The sequence below is a fragment of the Heloderma suspectum genome, chromosome 6 (assembly GCF_057233095.1).
Source record: "Heloderma suspectum isolate Gila_16-S chromosome 6, 16-S_ref, whole genome shotgun sequence".
Classification (NCBI taxonomy): domain Eukaryota; kingdom Metazoa; phylum Chordata; class Lepidosauria; order Squamata; family Helodermatidae; genus Heloderma; species Heloderma suspectum.
In genome coordinates this window covers 81,226,994-81,243,996 of record NC_139463.1, presented here as the reverse complement: position 1 = coordinate 81,243,996, position 17,003 = coordinate 81,226,994, and the positions used below count along the sequence as shown (strand labels likewise).

Sequence of the window (17,003 nt, the reverse complement as noted above, 5' to 3'; positions counted from 1 at the left end):
TACATGCAATGTGTGTCATTTGGCACTAGGGATGGGCGAACTCCTTAGCTTACCATCCTAAGAGGTATTTCAAGTGTTAGGTTTATAGGCACATGATGAATATTGTCCAAGTTCCAAATGGTAAGGTTATTAAAACAACTGCAAATGGTGTAGTAAATAACAATCATAATAATCAACTACACTGGAAGCACAATGGGAAGCAAACATATTATCCCCAACCCCCACCCCATGGGTCACTGAAGCGTGATCCATTAAATATATTCAACTTCTGGCACCTGGAGAGCTGAACCAAGCAAACTCCTGATTCATTAATTTCAATTTTTTTTTTTTTTAGAGCTTCTAGAAAAGGCATGAGGCCCCAAACTGCCATCTTCCAATGTCAATAGTTTTGAGTTGAAGTACATTCTCATTTGGCCCAATCCTGGCATTAAAATCTCCATCTAAACTTATATCAACCAATGGAATAAATAATTTTGAGTTCAACAAATAATTTTCCACTTCTGCCCAGCAGGATCTCACCTTATGACTGTTTCCAACTGGGGGTCTATAGATGTTTTTAAAAACAATCTCACATTCTTGACATGCAGTAAAATCAACAAAACTAGATGTTTTCATGCAAATAGATCAGTAATAAAGACTTTAAGGGACAATGGAAATAGGAAAAGGAAGCTAGCACTTGGTGTCCCTTTTGTCTTAGCAAGATTAGCTGGCAAATATATTGCTTTAAACCAAAGGTAGATGGATGATAGAATGATGACTTGGTGCCATGTGGGGAATGAGGTTTTTCTTTTCTTTTCCCCATCATCATTCAACAGGAGTAAAATGAAAATACATGGGAACCACCTGCAGATCTTTTGTGAGGGTAAACAGAATGAAGAAAGAGACACAATGGCTAAGATTGGAGAATTATCATTTATTTTTTTCTGGGAATTCCTGCTGTGAAAATTGATCATAACCTTGGTTAAATTTTTACAGAACAACAACAACAACAACAACAACAACAACAACCCTTTGTGTGCCACTGGAGAAATTACCTGCCATTGTTGCATGTTCCAGGACTTCAGTCGGTCTCATTTCCCCAACTCTCTGTGTTTGGAACTAGAAGAATACATTTTATCGAAAGCTCTTGCCACAGCATGAACAGAATTGTAGGTACTTTAGCTCTGGCCATTCATGGTCATTTCAAACACTGCCCCTGGCAGGGACTCCATCTTTTCCTCCCCTGTACAGTTTATATGACCATTGGCAAAGCTTAGATCAGAATTTTGATAGCCACGATTGATTTGCGGTTGGGGGTAGGTGCTCCGTCCCTCCCCCCAAAATTCTGGCCGGGGGGAGATGCCCCGTCCCTCCCCCCTGAAATTCTGGCTGGGGGGGAGGTGCCCCGTCCCTACCCCCCAAAATTCTGGCCAGGGAGGGAGGCATTCCGTCCATCCCCCCTCGAATCCTGGCCGGCCGGGTGCGCAAAAGGCGGCGGCCATAGCCGCTGCTGTTTGCATCCCTGCAGTCAGCCGTGATAGGCTTCGTAAATGTTTACGTAGCCTATCACGGCTGAGTAAAAAAAAAAAAAAAAACAGCGCCCGTACGCAAAATAAGGGTTGCGTCTACGCTATTTGCATTCCCCTTATTTTCTCCATAGTCTACATAAATGTTTATGTAGACTAGACGTGCCAAAATAAGGAACACAAATGGCGGCACCCATGGGTGCCGGCATTTGCATACGCGCAGTGTTTTGTTTTGTTTTTTACTCAGCCGTGATAGGCTACGTAAACATTTACATAGCCTATCATGGTATTTTTTAAAAATCTAGCTGTGATAGGCTACGTAAATCTTTACGTAGCCTATCACTTTTTTGTGTGTGTGTTTTTTTTTTTTTTACTGGAAATGGCGGCGGTGGAAGCCGGTCAGAAGACCGGCCGCCGCAGCTGCCGCCGCCGCACCGCCGCTGCACCACCGCCACCAGGAAGATTCTCCCAAAGTAAGTCCCATCCAAGGGGGGCGGGGGGGCAGACCATTTTGCCACTGATTTCGGGGGGCCGAATGTGCTGGCATTCGGCCTCCCCGAGATTCATGGCGAAATTCTCTGACATCACTAATGCACGCTGGCAAAATTCCTGGATAAAATATATCACCATTGGGTTGCAGAGGATTTAGGGAGTGAAGAAATTCCAGGAATCCTGGGACATCATTTTTGTGAATTGTGAAAGACAAAGCACTGTGGAAAGTAGTTAGAAACCAGAGTCCCCGAGAGTCTACAGCTGTAAAATGCCACTATGTGTGCAGTCATAATCCAAACTTTCCCTATAAGAGCCATCTCTTTATATTGGTAATTACAATCCATCCATATTGTGAACAGAAGCAGGGCCTGGGAATCCCCACATACAACAGCCACATTGGCATTGCTTTGAGAGAAGGTATTGTCAATTTTTTGCAATTCCATTGGGATTTCTCTTACACTGGCAGGGGCTTTTGTCAAGATCCTTTGAGTAAATGTAACACAAATGCCATACTTGGGGAACAATGCCATCAGAGTCTGCACAAACATTTCTCCTCCATCATCATCTGGGGCAACCAAACCTGTCTACTTCCAGGAGAAATGAAGGAGTAATTGGACACTTCCTTTATATTGTAACAATAGCAAGGAGAGACAAGAAGGCCTTCTTAAATGAACAATGCAAAGAAATCAAGGAAAACAACGGAATGGGAAAGACTAGAGATCTCTTCAAGAAAATTGGAGATCTCAAGGGAACGTTTTGTGCAAAGACAGGCATGGTAAAGGACAAAGAAGGCAGGGACCTAACAGAAGCAGATGAGATTAAGAAGAGGTGGAAAGAATACACAGAAGAACTATACAGGAAAGATCTGAATGTCCCTGATAGCCATGATAGTGCGGTCACTGAACTTGAGCCAGACATCCTAGAGAGTGAAGTCAAGTGGGCCTTAGGAAGCATTAGTAACAACAAAGCTAGTGGAGATGACAGTATTCCAGGTGAGCTATTTAAAATCCTAAAAGGTGATGCTGTTAAAGTGCTGCATTCAATATGCCAACAAATTTGGAACACTCAACAATGGCCACAAGACTGGAAAAGGTCAGTTTACATTCCAATTCCAAAGAAGGGCAACGCCAAAGAGTGTTCAAACTACCGCACAATTGCGCTCTTTTCACATGCCAGCAAGGTGATGCTCAAAATCCTACAAGCTAGGCTTCAGCAGTATGCGAACCAAGAACTACCGGAAGTACAAGCTGGGTTTCGAAGAGGCAGAGGAACTAGAGATCAAATCGCCAACATTCGCTGCATCATGGAGAAAGCAAGAGAATTCCAGAAAAACGTCTATTTCTGCTTCATTGACTATGCTAAAGCCTTTGATTGTGTGGATCACAACAAACTGTGGCAAATTCTTAAAGTGATGGGAGTCCCAGACCACCTTACCTGTCTCCTGAGAAACCTGTACGAGGGTCAAGAAGCAACAGTAAGAACCAGACATGGAACAACCGAGTGGTTTAAAATTGGGAAAGGAGTACGACAAGGCTGCATATTGTCACCCTGCTTATTTAACTTATATGCAGAGTACATCATGAGAAACGCCGGGTTGGATGAATCACAGGTCGGAATTAAGATTGCTGAGAGAATTATCAACAACCTCCGATATGCAGACGATACCACCCTAATGGCAGAAAGCGAAGAGGATCTCAAGAGCCTCTTGTTGAGGGTGAAAGAGGAGAGTGCAAAAGCTGGTTTGAAACTCAACATTAAAAAAACGAAGATCATGGCATCTGGCCCCATCACTTCCTGGCATATAGAAGGGGAAGAAATGGAAGCAGTGACAGATTTTACTTTTTTGGGCTCCAAGATCACCGCAGACGGTGACAGTAGCCATGAAATTAAAAGACGCTTGCTCCTTTTAAATGGAAAGCTATGGCAAACCTAGACAGCATAGTAAGAAGCAGAGACATCACCTTGCCGACAAAGGTCCGTCTAATCAAAGCTATGGTTTTCCCAGTAGTAATATATGGCTGTGAGAGCTGGACTATAAGGAAGGCTGAGCACCGAAGAATTGATGCTTTCGAACTGTGGTGCCTGAGAAGACTCTTACAAGTCCCCTGGACTGCAAGGAGGTCAAATCAGTCCATCCTAAAGGAAATCAACCCTGACTGCTCATTGGAATGACAGATACTGAAGCTGAAGCTCCAATATTTTGGCCACCTAATGCGAAGAGAAAACTCTCTGGAAAAGACCCTGATGCTGGGAAAGACTGAAGGCAAAAGGAGAAGGGGACGGCAGAGGATGAGATGGCTAGATAGCATCACCGATGCAGTGAATATGAACTTGAGCACACTCTGGGAGAGGGCGTAGGACAGGAAGGCCTGGCGTGCTATGGTCCATGGGGTCACGAAGAGTCGGACACGACTGAACGACTGAACAACAATCTGAGAAATCACTTCGACATTCTCCGCTGCAGTCTTTACTTGAAACGGTGACACTGATCCTGAGCAACATTCTCATACTTCCTTTTCAGTTAGTTAGGGCGAGTTTGTTCTGTCATTTTCAAGGATACATAGATGAGCTTGGGTTACATCTTCGGCATTGGACCATAAGGAGTTATGGTATTACTTGTAAACAAGAGGACTTACTAGTAAGAAGAATCCACATATTTCAATCATCAGAGCTTTGCAAAATATGGAGTACTATAGTAACGGCAGCCATGTTGAGCCGCCTGTTTTCTGAGAAAAGTTCTAAGATTATTCCTTTCCTCACCACTCTAGAAAAGGATTCTGTAACATTTGTTGTATTGACCACTATCCCTCCCATCTCTCTCTCTCTCACACATACACACAAATACACAGGGCTCTGGAACAACACAATGGAGTATGCAAATAAAGGGCCAGGGTTCTGACACAGTTGCTGCTACTTTTTTTTTAAGAAAAAAAGTTGTGAAACTGTCATTGCTAATGGTGATCCTAAATATAGTTGAAACACATTTTCCAGAAAGAAAAGTCCCTGTATTTCCTGCAAACTGTCTCAGGTGTTGTGAACTAGGGATGTATGAAAGTCACTTACCTTTTCGCAGATTCTGTTCATGGTAGGGGGGGAGGCGTTCCATCCCTCCCCCTGGAATTCATGATGCCGGGGAGGTGATCCGGTCCTCCCCCCGGAATCCTCGACGGCCGGCTGTGCTCTGTGGCAGCTCCGTGGAGCATCTGGCCAGGCCCAGGCCAGGGCCATCTGCAGCTGGATTTCTGGCTGCGGAGGGCTCTGGGTAAAAACACGCACACACACACACACACATACGCAAATGGCAGCGGCTACGGGTGCCGCCATTTGTGTTCCTTCTTTTTTGCCGTCTTAGTCTACGTAAATATTTATGTAGACTAAGACGAAGACAAGAAAGGGAAACGCAAATAGAAAACTGGGCGTTATTTGCGTTCCCTTTTCTTTTCTTCGTCTTAGTTTACGTAAATATATACGTAGACTAAGACGGTGAAAAATAAGGAACGCAAATGGCGGCGGCCGTAGCTGCCGCCTTTTGCGTACGCTTTATTTATTTATTTATTTATTTTCCCCAGACATGATAGGCTATGTAAGTCTTTACATAGCCTATCACTTCTATGGGGGAAAAAAAGAAAAAAAAACACAGACTGCAAATGGCGGCGGTGACAGCCAGTCGGAAGACCAGCCGCCGCCGCCGAAGGGCCCCTGGAGCCACCGCCGTCCGAAACATCTGCCCCAGGTAAGTCTCATCCCGGGGGGGATCCGGGGGGGTGGAGGGAGTGGCAGGCCATTCCGTGATGGATTTCAGGGGGCCGAATGTACTGGCATTTGGCCTCACCAAGATCCGTCGCAGAATTCTCTGACATCCCTATTGTGAACTTCAGCCCCTGTCTACAAGACCTATACTGCCAACATTTACAGAATACCTTGCTAAGTAAGGGACCGATATTCAGCTAAAACAGCATTCATTTTATGCAGGGTGTGATCCCAGGTGTATGCCTATGGAAGCTGACAATCCAAGCATCATCACATTCCTCCCTGTGGTACCTTGTAGATGCCTACAATATTTGAGATTTGGATGGATGTTTCACAGCCAAGTCCCCCAACAATGGCCAAGAGATGCTCCTGAATGTCACATATGTAATTATGGGCACTTCTCCATCATGTAGTGAGCAATTCTAGTGTGCACAAATAGGTCAGTATTCCTGGGCAATAGTTATCAGATATGCGAAAACCCAGAGTGATGTTGAGTAAGAGCTTTGGATTCTAGTTGATCTCACTAACAGCAAACACAAAGGTCAATATATGCTGGTAGCTCTTCAGTTGCATCCTGGAATGTGAATTGTATTAAGATTTTTTAAAATAAATACAATAATCTGAACTATTTATTTAAGTGGAATAGACCTTCTCCTAAAATAGGAAATAAGTTCCTATTTTATACTTGGTAACTAGATGTCCCCCAGTAGTAATGTATGGCTGTGAGAGCTGGACTATAAGTAAGGCTGAGCGCCGAAGAACTGATGCTTTCAAACTGTGGTGCTGGAGAAGACTCTTACGAGTCCCCTAGACTGCAAGGAGTCAATCCTAAAGGAAATAAACCCTGACTGCTCACTGGAAGGACAGATACTGAAGCTGAAGCTCAAATATTTTGGCCACCTAATGTGAAGAGAAAACTCACTGGAAAAGACCCTGATGCTGGGGAAGATTGAAGGCAAAAGGCAAAGGGGACAGCAGAGGATGAGATGACTAGATAGCATCACCGATGCAATGAATATGAACTTGAGCACACCCCTGGAGAGATCAGAGGACAGGAAGACCTGGCATGCTATGGTCTGGATTAGGGATGTCAGAGAATTTTGCCACGAATCTCGGGGAGGATGAATGCCAGCGCAATTGGCCCCCCGAAATTGGTGGCCGAACAGTCTGCCCCCCCACCCCCCGGGACGGGACTTACCTTGGGCAGATCTTCCTGGCGGCAGCGGCTCCATTGGTGGTTCGGCGGCGGCAGCTGCGGCGGCCGGTCTTCCGACCGGCTGCCGCCACTCCCATTTCCAGTTAAAAGAACAAAAACAAAATGTGATAGGCTACTTAAAGATTTACGTAGCCTATCACAGCTAGATTTTTAAAAAACACTGTGATAGGCTACGTAAATGTTTACGTAGCCTATCACGGCTGATTTAAAAGAAAAAAAACACACGCGCGTACGCAAATGGCGGCTCCCATGGGCGCCGCCATTTGCGTTCCTTATTTTGGTACGTTTTAGTCTATGTAAACATTTATGTAGACTATGACGGCGAAAATAAGGGGAACACAAATAGCGTAGCGTCTCCGCTATTTGCGTTCCCCTTATTTTCATCGTCTTAGCCTACGTAAATGTTTACGTAAACTAAGACGTGTCAAAATAAGAAATGCAAATGGCAGCGCCCATGGGAGCCGCCATTCGCGTATGCGCATTTTTTTTTCTTTTAAATCAGCCGTGATAGGCTACGTATATACTTACATAGCCTATCATGGCTAATGCAGGGATGTCATTTGCATCCCTGCGGAAGCCGTGATAGGCTACGTAGGGATGTCAGAGAATTCCGCCACGGATCTTGGTGAGGCTGAATGCCAGTGCATTCAGCCCCCCGAACTCCATGGCGGAATGGCCTGCCACCCCCTCGACCCCCCTGCAGATCCCCCCCGGGACGAGACTTACCTGGGGCAGATCTTCCAGTAGCTTTGGTGGCAGCAGCTGTGGCGGCTGGTCTTCCAACCAGTTGCCACCACCGCCATTTCCAGACTTGGTAAAAAAAGAAAAAAAGACGTGAAAGGCTATGTAAAGATTTACGTAGCCTATCATGGCTGGGTAGGTTTAAAAAAACAAAGAAACCCGCGTACGCAAATGGCGGCGGCTATGGCCGCCGCCATTTGCGTTCCTCATTTTTGGCCGTCTTAGTCTATGTAAATATTTACATAGACTATGACGGTGAAAATAAAGGGGAATGCAAGTAGCGTAGCGGCTGCTATTTGCGTCCCCTTTTTAGTCGCCGTTTTAGCCTACATAAACATTTACGTAGGCTAAAACGGTGAATCAAAAAGGGATGCAGATAGCACCTGCTATGCTATTTGCGTTCCCCTTTATTTTTGCCATCATAATCTACGTAAATATTTACGTAGATTCAGACGGCCAAAAATATGGAACGCAAATGGCGGCAGCCATAGCCGCTTCCATTTGCGTACGCGGGTGTTTTTTGTTTTTTTCCCCAGAGTCCTCCGCAGCTGGAAATCCGGCTGTGGACAGCTCTGGCCTGGCTGGGCCTGGCCAGCTGCTCTGCGTAGCTGCCGCAGAGCACAGCTGGCCATTCGAGGATTCCAGGGGGGAGGAACGGAGGATGGAATGCCTCCACCCAACCATCAACATAATCCGTGACAGGTAAGTCACTTTCATACATCCCTAAGGCTACGTGAGTATTTACGTAACATATCATGGCAAAACTAAGGGAATGCAAATAGCGGCAACTATGGTGGCTGCCATTTGCGTTCCTTTTTTTTGCCATTTTAGCCTACATAAATATTTACATTGGCTATTAGGGCAAAAAAAAAAAAAAGGAATGCAAATGGCAGCCATTACCGTAGCCACCGTGGCCACTGCCATAGCCGCTGCCATTTGCCTTTGCTGTTTTTTGTGGGTTTTTCGCTGTGATAGGCTACGTAAATATTTATGTAGCCTATTACGGCAAAATACAGGGACGCAAATGGCGGTGGCTACAGCTACCACCATTTGTGTCCCTGCAGGCTGCCCAGCGGCCGCATGTCTGGCTGCGGGCGGCCCCAGCCAGCGGCTCCACGGAATCTCCACGGAGTAGAGCCAGCCGGAGAGAATTTCTCCGGCCGGCTCTGTTGGAGGGGGGCTTCTTAGATGCTCGACGCAGATGCAAAGAGCAATGAGTGATGGAGGGCGCAGAAAGGAGGCGTAGCGCCCGTTTGGCATGCAAGCAATGGCCGCCTCCCATGGACCCAAGGGAAAGAGGGAGGATCTCTCCCTAGCCCATAAGTTCTGGGTTTTCAAGTGACTCTCTTTCAAATGGGGATCAACTGACTACTTGAAACTTGGGCTACCCTGTTCCTTGCTTTAGTCGCTGGTGATTAGCATCTGAAAGAGTCATTAAGTTGTAAAAGGATTAAAGCTTTGAAAAGAAATCCTTTTGTCTGTGTCTTGAGTTGGCTATTGGGGATCTACTGGGAGAAGCTGCCGGAGCGCTCCTGATAGCAAGTGACTTTTGTACATCCCTACATTTGGACTACTGTAATGTTCTGCATATGGGTCTGCCTGTGAAAACTGTTCAGAAATGTCAGTGAGTCCAGAATGCTGTGGCCACACCAATGCATGACTCCTTTGTTACAACTTGGGATGGGTGGATTCCCTACCTGCTGGTCCAGGTGGGAATCCGCCCTTTGAAGGAAGGCAATCCGTCCCTCCCCCTGGAATCTGTCCGGACCGGCTGCACTCCGCAACAATCCTGCAGTGCCGGCTGCCATTGCCGTGCCATATCGCTGGGCTAACTCCGGACGCAAATGGCATCCACTATGCCATTTGTGGCTGTAAAACCACAATGCAGCCATTTATGTAGAGGTGTACGAAACACCACTTTCCCGGCTCCACCGGGTTCTGCAGGTGGGGGGAGGCGATCCGTTCCTCCCCCCTTGAATTCTGCCTGGCCGGCTCTGCTCCATGGCCAGGCCACAGAGTCACCAGCTGGGCCAACCCACAGTGGGGCCTCCAGCCGCTGCTGGGCTGGTGTGGATGCAAATGGCGTCCTGCATAGGGGATGCCATTTGCCTCCCTACACAAGCCCGTGATAGGCTATGTAAATATTTACGTAGCCTATCACGACTAAAGCAGGGATGAAAATGGCGTCCCCTACACCATTTGCGTCCCTGCTTTAGCTGTGATAGGCTATGTAAATATATACGTAGCCTATCACGGGCCAGCATAGGGACTCAAATGGCGGCTGCTACGATGGATGCCATTTGCAGCCGCAGCAGCCTGGCAGTGTCCGGAGCCAGAGCCGCGGCCAGGTAGGCTCCATTTCATGGGACTTTCATGGGGTGGTGGGGCAGGGGGCTCCATTTTGCCACAGATTCCAGGGGGCCAAATTCACTGGAATTCGGCCCCCCTGGGATCCATGGTGGAATTCTCTAACATCCCTACATTACGGCTGCATTTAGGTTAATCTAACAGCTTTATGGCCGCAAATGGCATCCACTACATCATTTGCATCCCTGTTTTTTCACACCATAGGCTTCCCAAATATCTACGTAAATATAATTTCCATAGCCTATCACATCAAAAAACAGGGACGCAAATGGCGTAGTGGATGCCATTTGTGGCTGTAAAGCTGTTAAATTAACCTAAATGCAGCCGTAGTGGACACCATTTGTGTCTGGAGTTAGCCCAGTGATATGGCACGGCAATGGCGGCCAGCTGTATTGCCAGCGATGCAGACCCAGCGGCCAGGACACTGCATGGTGGAGCTGGCCAGGACGGATTCCAGAGGGAGGTGGAGGTGAGTGCCCCATTCCGCCACAGACTCACTGGGTCCAGGGCAGAATTCTCTGCCATCCTTAGTTACAACAGCTTCACTGGCTACTGGTTTGTTTGTGAGAACAATTCAAAGTGCTGGTCATGATGTAAGACTTGGAACCAGGGTACCTGGAAGGGTGCATTCACCAATGCAAGCCTGTCTGAGTTTTAAGATCTTTGTGGAAAGCTCTTATCTCTGTCCCACTGCCACTAGGGGCTTCTTTTGTGGGGTCAGGAGAGATGGTGGACACAGGGAGGTGATCCATACAGAACAGCCTACCCACTACAGATATTGTTTTATTCTTACCATGTTATTCACCACTCCGAAATCTTCTGATGAGGAGCAGTATATAAATTAGGGATGGCGGAGAATTCCACCACGGATTTCAGGGAAGCTGAATGCACTGGCATTCAGCCTCCCGAAATCCATGGCAGAATGGCCTGCCTCTGCCCCCCCCCATGGATTCCCCCCGGGATGGCACTTACCTGGGGTGGATGCTGCAGATTCTGCGGTGGCGGCGGCAGTGCTTCCGGTGGCGGCGGCGGCAGCAGCAGCTCCGGCGGCTGGTCTCCTGGCTGGCTGCAGCCAGGCTGCTGCCTCCGCCATTGCCATCCTTGCAGCCGTGATAGGCTATGTAAGAATTTACATAGCTCATCATGGCTAACCCCCCCCCCAAAAAAACCCAGCATATGCAAATGGCGGCAGCTATGGCGGCCACCATTTGCGTTCCCTATTTTTCGCCGATTTATCTTACGTAAATATTTACGTAACATAAAACGGCAAAAAAAAGGGGAACGCAAATAGCGTAGTGGGTGCTATTTGCATCCCTTTATTTTTCACCGTTCTAGCCTACGTAAATATTTACGTAGGCTAGAATGGCAAAAAATAGAGGAACGCAAATAGCACCCACTACGCTATTTGCGTTCCCCCTTTTTTTGCCGTTTTATCTTACATAAATATTTACCTAAGATAAATCGGCGAAAAATAGGGAATGCAAATGGCGGCTGCCATAGCTGCCGCCATTTGCATATGCTGGGATTGGGGGGGGGGGTTAGCCATGATAAGCTATGTAAATTCTTACGTAGCCTATCAGAGCTGCCTGGCTGGATGCAAATGGCAGCTGCTACGGTGGCCGCCATTTGCGTCCGCAGCAGCCCGTCCATGGCTGGAAATCCATCTGTGGACAGCCCGGGCCGGCTTCTCCACAGCCTGGCTGTGGAGCGGAGCCGGCTGTCGAGGATTCCGGGGGGGGGGGAGGACTGGATCGTCTCCCCCCATCCCCCCCACCACGAAAGATTCCACGGAAAGGTAAGTGAGTTTCATGCATCCCTAATATAAATATTGCAAATAAATAAATAAATAAATATTGATGGAGAGGAGGACGGTGATAGAGGTTCCAGGTCTAACAGATATGTGCCAACTATCTATCATGGAATTCTAAATGCATGTAGGGGGGTAGGTAGGATTTGAATACCTGAATAAGTCTTTCCTCAAATCAGAGTCTGATGGCATTTCACTTACATATAACTGTTTCTTAGGACAAACTGAAGAAAAGGGGGAGGGCAGGAAAGAAGCAGCAGTAATCAGTCTTTCTTTCACAAGCAACTGTGCTGCATCCTTTTATCATATTTCTACCAGTTTCTGTTTCTTGGTACAGTTCAGTTTGGTTGAAAATTGAAAGATGAAGAGTAGAACAAACAAAAATATGTTTCAAGGATGGTGGTTTATTTTTTAACCCTTTGAAATATATTTATGGAGTTTTCTGTTCATATTTCTTTTACACTTTAAAATTTACATGCTTAATAGAGAGCTTACCATCAATAAACAATAGGGAATGGTGATCAGCTGGAAAAAGAGGCAGAAACATGTTTCCTTGGCTAAAGGGTGAGTAGTTATGGTGTGTGTGTGTGGGGGGGGGGATGCCAAGTTGTATATTAATCCAGTTTCCGTATGAGATTCCCTTTAGCATTAAGGTCAGGCCTTATAAGTAAAATATAACATTTTGGAAAGAAGATACAACCAAGTAACCCTGAGCCAGAGGCCAAGATGCAGAAGATCTCCACAGCTACCATGTGTTTCCCTTTGGTGCTCAGGTGAGTGGGAACGAAGCAAACCCAAACACTGCAAAAGACCAGCATGCTGAAAGTGATAAATTTGGCTTCATTAAAGCTATCGGGCAGATTCCTTGCCAGGAAAGCTACCATAAAACTGACAAAGGCTAAAAGCCCCATGTAACTGAGGACACAATAAAACATGAGAGCTGATCCTTCATCACACTGAACTATGATCAGTACACTTTGGGATGTCATGTCTAAGCTTGGGGTGGGAGGATTTGTTGCTAACCAGACAGCACAGATGGCAAGTTGGCCAAGGGAACAGAAAAGGACAATGGAGGTGGCTACTCTTTTTCTCAGCCATTTCCTCATCTTGCTTCCTGGTTGCGTGGCCTTGAAAACCAGAACCACTGTGATGGTTTTGGCCAGTACACAAGAAACTGCAATAGAGAAGATGAGTCCAAAACATATTTGCTGGAGAAGGCAGGTCACTCTCCTGGGCCGGCCAATGAAGAGCAAGGAAGAGAGAAAACAAAGCAGGAGGGAAAGAAGGAGGATGTAGGTGAGATCCCGGTTGTTGGCTTTGACAATTGGAGTGTCTTGATGCTTAATAAAGGTTGCCAGTATCAAAGCTGTGAGGAAAGTCAAGAGAAGGGAAGAAAAAGTTAAACCTGACCCCAACATTTCAGTATAAGAGAGGAAGTCTATTGGTTTTGAAATGCATCGATCCCGTTCTGCGTTGGAATACTTCTCATCTGGGCATTTGTCACAGTGATCTGCATCTTTAAAGAAAGGAGAACATAGAAGATTGTCTATTTTTTAACTTTAGTACTTCACTTCTTAATATAATACAGTATAAAATATTCCTTCATATGCAATTAAGAGTGCAATCCTATGCATGTTTAGACAAAAACACAAATGTCCTATAACTGCCTAGCATTGCTCAGCCAGCCATACTGGCTGGGGTATGCTGGGAGTTGTAGGATATTTTTTTCTGTCTAACCATGCATGGACTGCACCCTAAATAACTAAATGATACAAAAAAGGAGTGCTTCCTACCCCCCAGCAATCTGATAAGAAAATTAATTCTCAATTTCAAATTGGAATTCATGACTTTACCCCCTTTACATTTCAATTTCTAGGGAACTCTCAGACTGCAACGAATCAGCTAATCCACAAATCTACAAATATCAATAGAGGATATGGAGTGGAAGTTAGGAAAGTTGCCAGCAGTTTGGGCAAGAACTTCATGGCCAGACTAGCTTTGCAGGGATGCCTCTCCATTAGTGTGGCTCCATCCTACATTGGCTATCGCAAGTGGCCAACCTGGTGCAGTGTCTTAACTCTGCCCCTAACTTTTCCGGCTTCACTCTGCGATGGAGTTACATGTCCCTCAAGTCATGCTTTTGTCCCTCCTCCTCTTCCTCCTCCTCAATTTGCATTCTCATGGCGGAGGAATGTGGGAGCCATTCACCCTGTGCCATCTGTGTGTCAAGGACCTGGGAAGAAAGTCTTTCTGTATCTGGGCTCACTGGGGAGGTTACCTCCCCCTGTTCTGGCTGTTCCAATTCTGAATCTAAGCTGCCAGATATCGCCACATGCTCAGATTCATTCCTGACAATTTTATCTATTGTTCACCACTCTGGAATGTGTTTCAGTGTGAAGTGGTACACAAATAAATAAATAAATAAATAAATACATACATACATACATACATACATACATAAATAAATGTGCCTGTGTTTTTATGGCAGCTCCCAGCTCAAAATATTGTGAACAAAAAATGTGTTTTAGGGGAAATTTTACATATAATGGTCTTAATGATTTTTTCCCCCTGATACAGACCTCTGTGGATATTGGACAGAGCAGATGTATGATTGAATGCATGAAAAACTGACATGGACTTCAAAGAAATGGGAATCTGGTACTAAATCTGTTCCTGCAGAGCTGATAAAACTTTAAATGTGGTCCTGAATTACTAGTATCTGCCTACAAAAATGCTATATTATGTTTCCCCGATTCTGACAAAGCTCTGTTTGGGCACTGGATCAAGGAAAAGATCGACTATGTTCCCCTTTCCTGAACAGCGGATAAATGAGCCATTAGTTTGTATAAACAAGTTCCAATGTGTATTGCATTGGTGAAATACAAAACGTTTTTTACAAAAGGCATCACAGTTCTGAAAACCTATCGGCGGAATTACGGTTTCTGACCTACATTGTGAATCCAGGCAGCAGTCATGTAAAAACAAACACACATGCATACACGCACAGAGAGAGAGAGAGAGAGAGAGAGAGGTGCACACATATGCTTTGTGTCAAAGCTCATACAAACCACTGTAAATGTAAATATCGTATTATTTTAATGGAAAAAGGAGAAGCACCCTTTCTGTGCTCCTGTCTTGTCTACCTGACCACTCAGAAATCATGCCTTCTGGACATGGGGAGCAATCATAGCAGCAAACTGCTTCTCCCTCCCGAAGTCGCCTGTTGTATCCAGAGCGGCAGCTTTCAGTACATACAGAATGAGGCTGTGTCTAAACAAAAAAGGCGATTATCATGTATAACATTCCAAAATCCTCCTCACCCTGAATATATCAGGACATTTCAGGTCTGAACTGCCTTGTTTTCTTTGCCTGACTTGAACCAAAAAGGTATTAACTGTGGAGGAAAACTAAGGGGGGCAGGGGGGAGAGACACGTTACATTGGTCTCATTCCGGGAATTATTTTAGTATGTCTCCTATTGAAGATGGAAGATTCAGCAACTTCCAAGGACAGTACACAAGCAGAACAGATTAAAAAAAAATCCCCACTCATCACTATTTTTCTTTAGCGATGTATGAATCTCACTTACCTTTTCGCGGAATCTTTCCTAGTTGGGGGGGAGGCGCTCCGTCCCTCCCCCCGGAATCATTGATGGGGGGGAGGCAATCCAGTCCTCCCCCCTGGAATCCTCAACGGCTGGATCCGCTCTGCGGTCAGGCCGCAGAGCAGCCAGCCAGGGCAATCCGCAGCCGGATTTCCGGCCGTGGACGGGCTGGTGAAGACACAAATGGCGGCCACCGTAGCGGCCGCCATTTGCATCCAGCCAGGCAGCCGTGATAGGCTACGTAAGACTTTTACGTAGCCTATCATGGCTACCCCCCAAAAAAACCCAGTGTATGCAAATGGCGGCGGCTACGGCAGCCGTCATTTGCATTCCCTATTTTTCGCTGTTTTATCCTACGTAAATATTTATGTAGGCAATTACGGTGAAAAAAAGGGAACTGCAAATAGCGTAGTGGGCACTATTTGCGTTCCTTTATTTTTCGCCATTCTAGCCTATGAAAATATTATGTAGGCTAGAACAGCTGGAAAAAAAGGAACGCAAATAGCACCCACTACACTATTTGCGTTCCCCTTTTTTTCGCCATAATTGCCTACGTAAATATTTATGTAGGCTAGAACGGCAAAAAATAGGGAATGCAAATGGCAGCCACCGTTGCCGCCACCATTTGCATATGCTTGGTTTTTTTTGGGGGGGGTTAGCTGTGATAGGCTACATAAATTCTTATGTAGCCTATCACGGCTGCAAGGACAGCAATGGCAGCCGCAGCAGCCTGGCCGCAGCCAGCCAAGAGACCAGCCGCTGCCGCCGGAGCCGCCGCTGCTGGAACCGCTGCCACCGCCACCAAATCTGCTGCATCCGCCCCAGGTAAGTGCCGCCCCGGGGGGATTCCGCGGGGGCGGGGGGGGCAGGAGGCTGTTCTGCCACCGATACCGGGGGGCTGGATTCTAAAGAATCTGGCCTCACTGGAATCCGTGGTGGAATTTTCTGCCATCCCTATTTTTCTTACCTTTTGTTCATCACTGGGCAAAACTAGGGGTGAACGAAAGTCGCTTACCTTTTCTCGCAGCTTTTTTGCGGTGGGGGGGAGCGCTTTGCTGCTCCCCCCGCGAAGTTCAGGCCGGAGGGGGAGGCTTCCCGCCTCGCCCGGCCGAAATTCAGGCTGGGGGGGGAGGCTTCCCGCCTCGCCTGGCCGAAATTCAGGCCGGGGAGGAGGCTTCCCGCCTTGCCCGGCCGCGAACACGAAACTTAAAAAAAAAAAAAAACAACGTCCCCTGATAGGCTACGTGACGATTCACGTAGCCTATCACGGCTAGATCTGGAAAGTCAGCCGTGATAGGCTACGTGAATCGTCACGTAGCCTATCACGGGTGACTTTAAAAAAAAAAAGCATGTACGCGAATGGCGGCCCCCATAGGGAGCCGCCATTCGCATTCCTTATTTAGTTGCTGTAGTCTACGTCAATGTTTACGTAGACTACGGCGAAAATAAGGGCAACGCAATAGCGTTGCCCTTATTTTCGCCGTAGTCTACGTAAACATTGATGTAGACTACAGCAACTAAA

At 46.5% G+C, this 17,003-nt stretch overlaps 1 protein-coding gene across 1 annotated transcript; it reads right to left on the bottom strand.

The window, feature by feature from the left end:
• Window positions 1-12,269: 12,269 nt before the first annotated feature.
• Window positions 12,270-16,623, bottom strand: LOC146341440 (vomeronasal type-2 receptor 26-like). The gene is made up of 3 exons (XM_084808350.1): window positions 16,497-16,623; window positions 15,022-15,148; window positions 12,270-13,394 (listed from the first exon to the last, which is right to left on the bottom strand). The coding sequence occupies exons 2-3, from the start codon at window positions 15,038-15,040 to the stop codon at window positions 12,493-12,495; spliced, it is 921 nt and encodes a 306-aa protein (XP_084664476.1). The 5' UTR covers window positions 15,041-15,148; window positions 16,497-16,623; the 3' UTR covers window positions 12,270-12,492.
• Window positions 16,624-17,003: the final 380 nt, after the last annotated feature.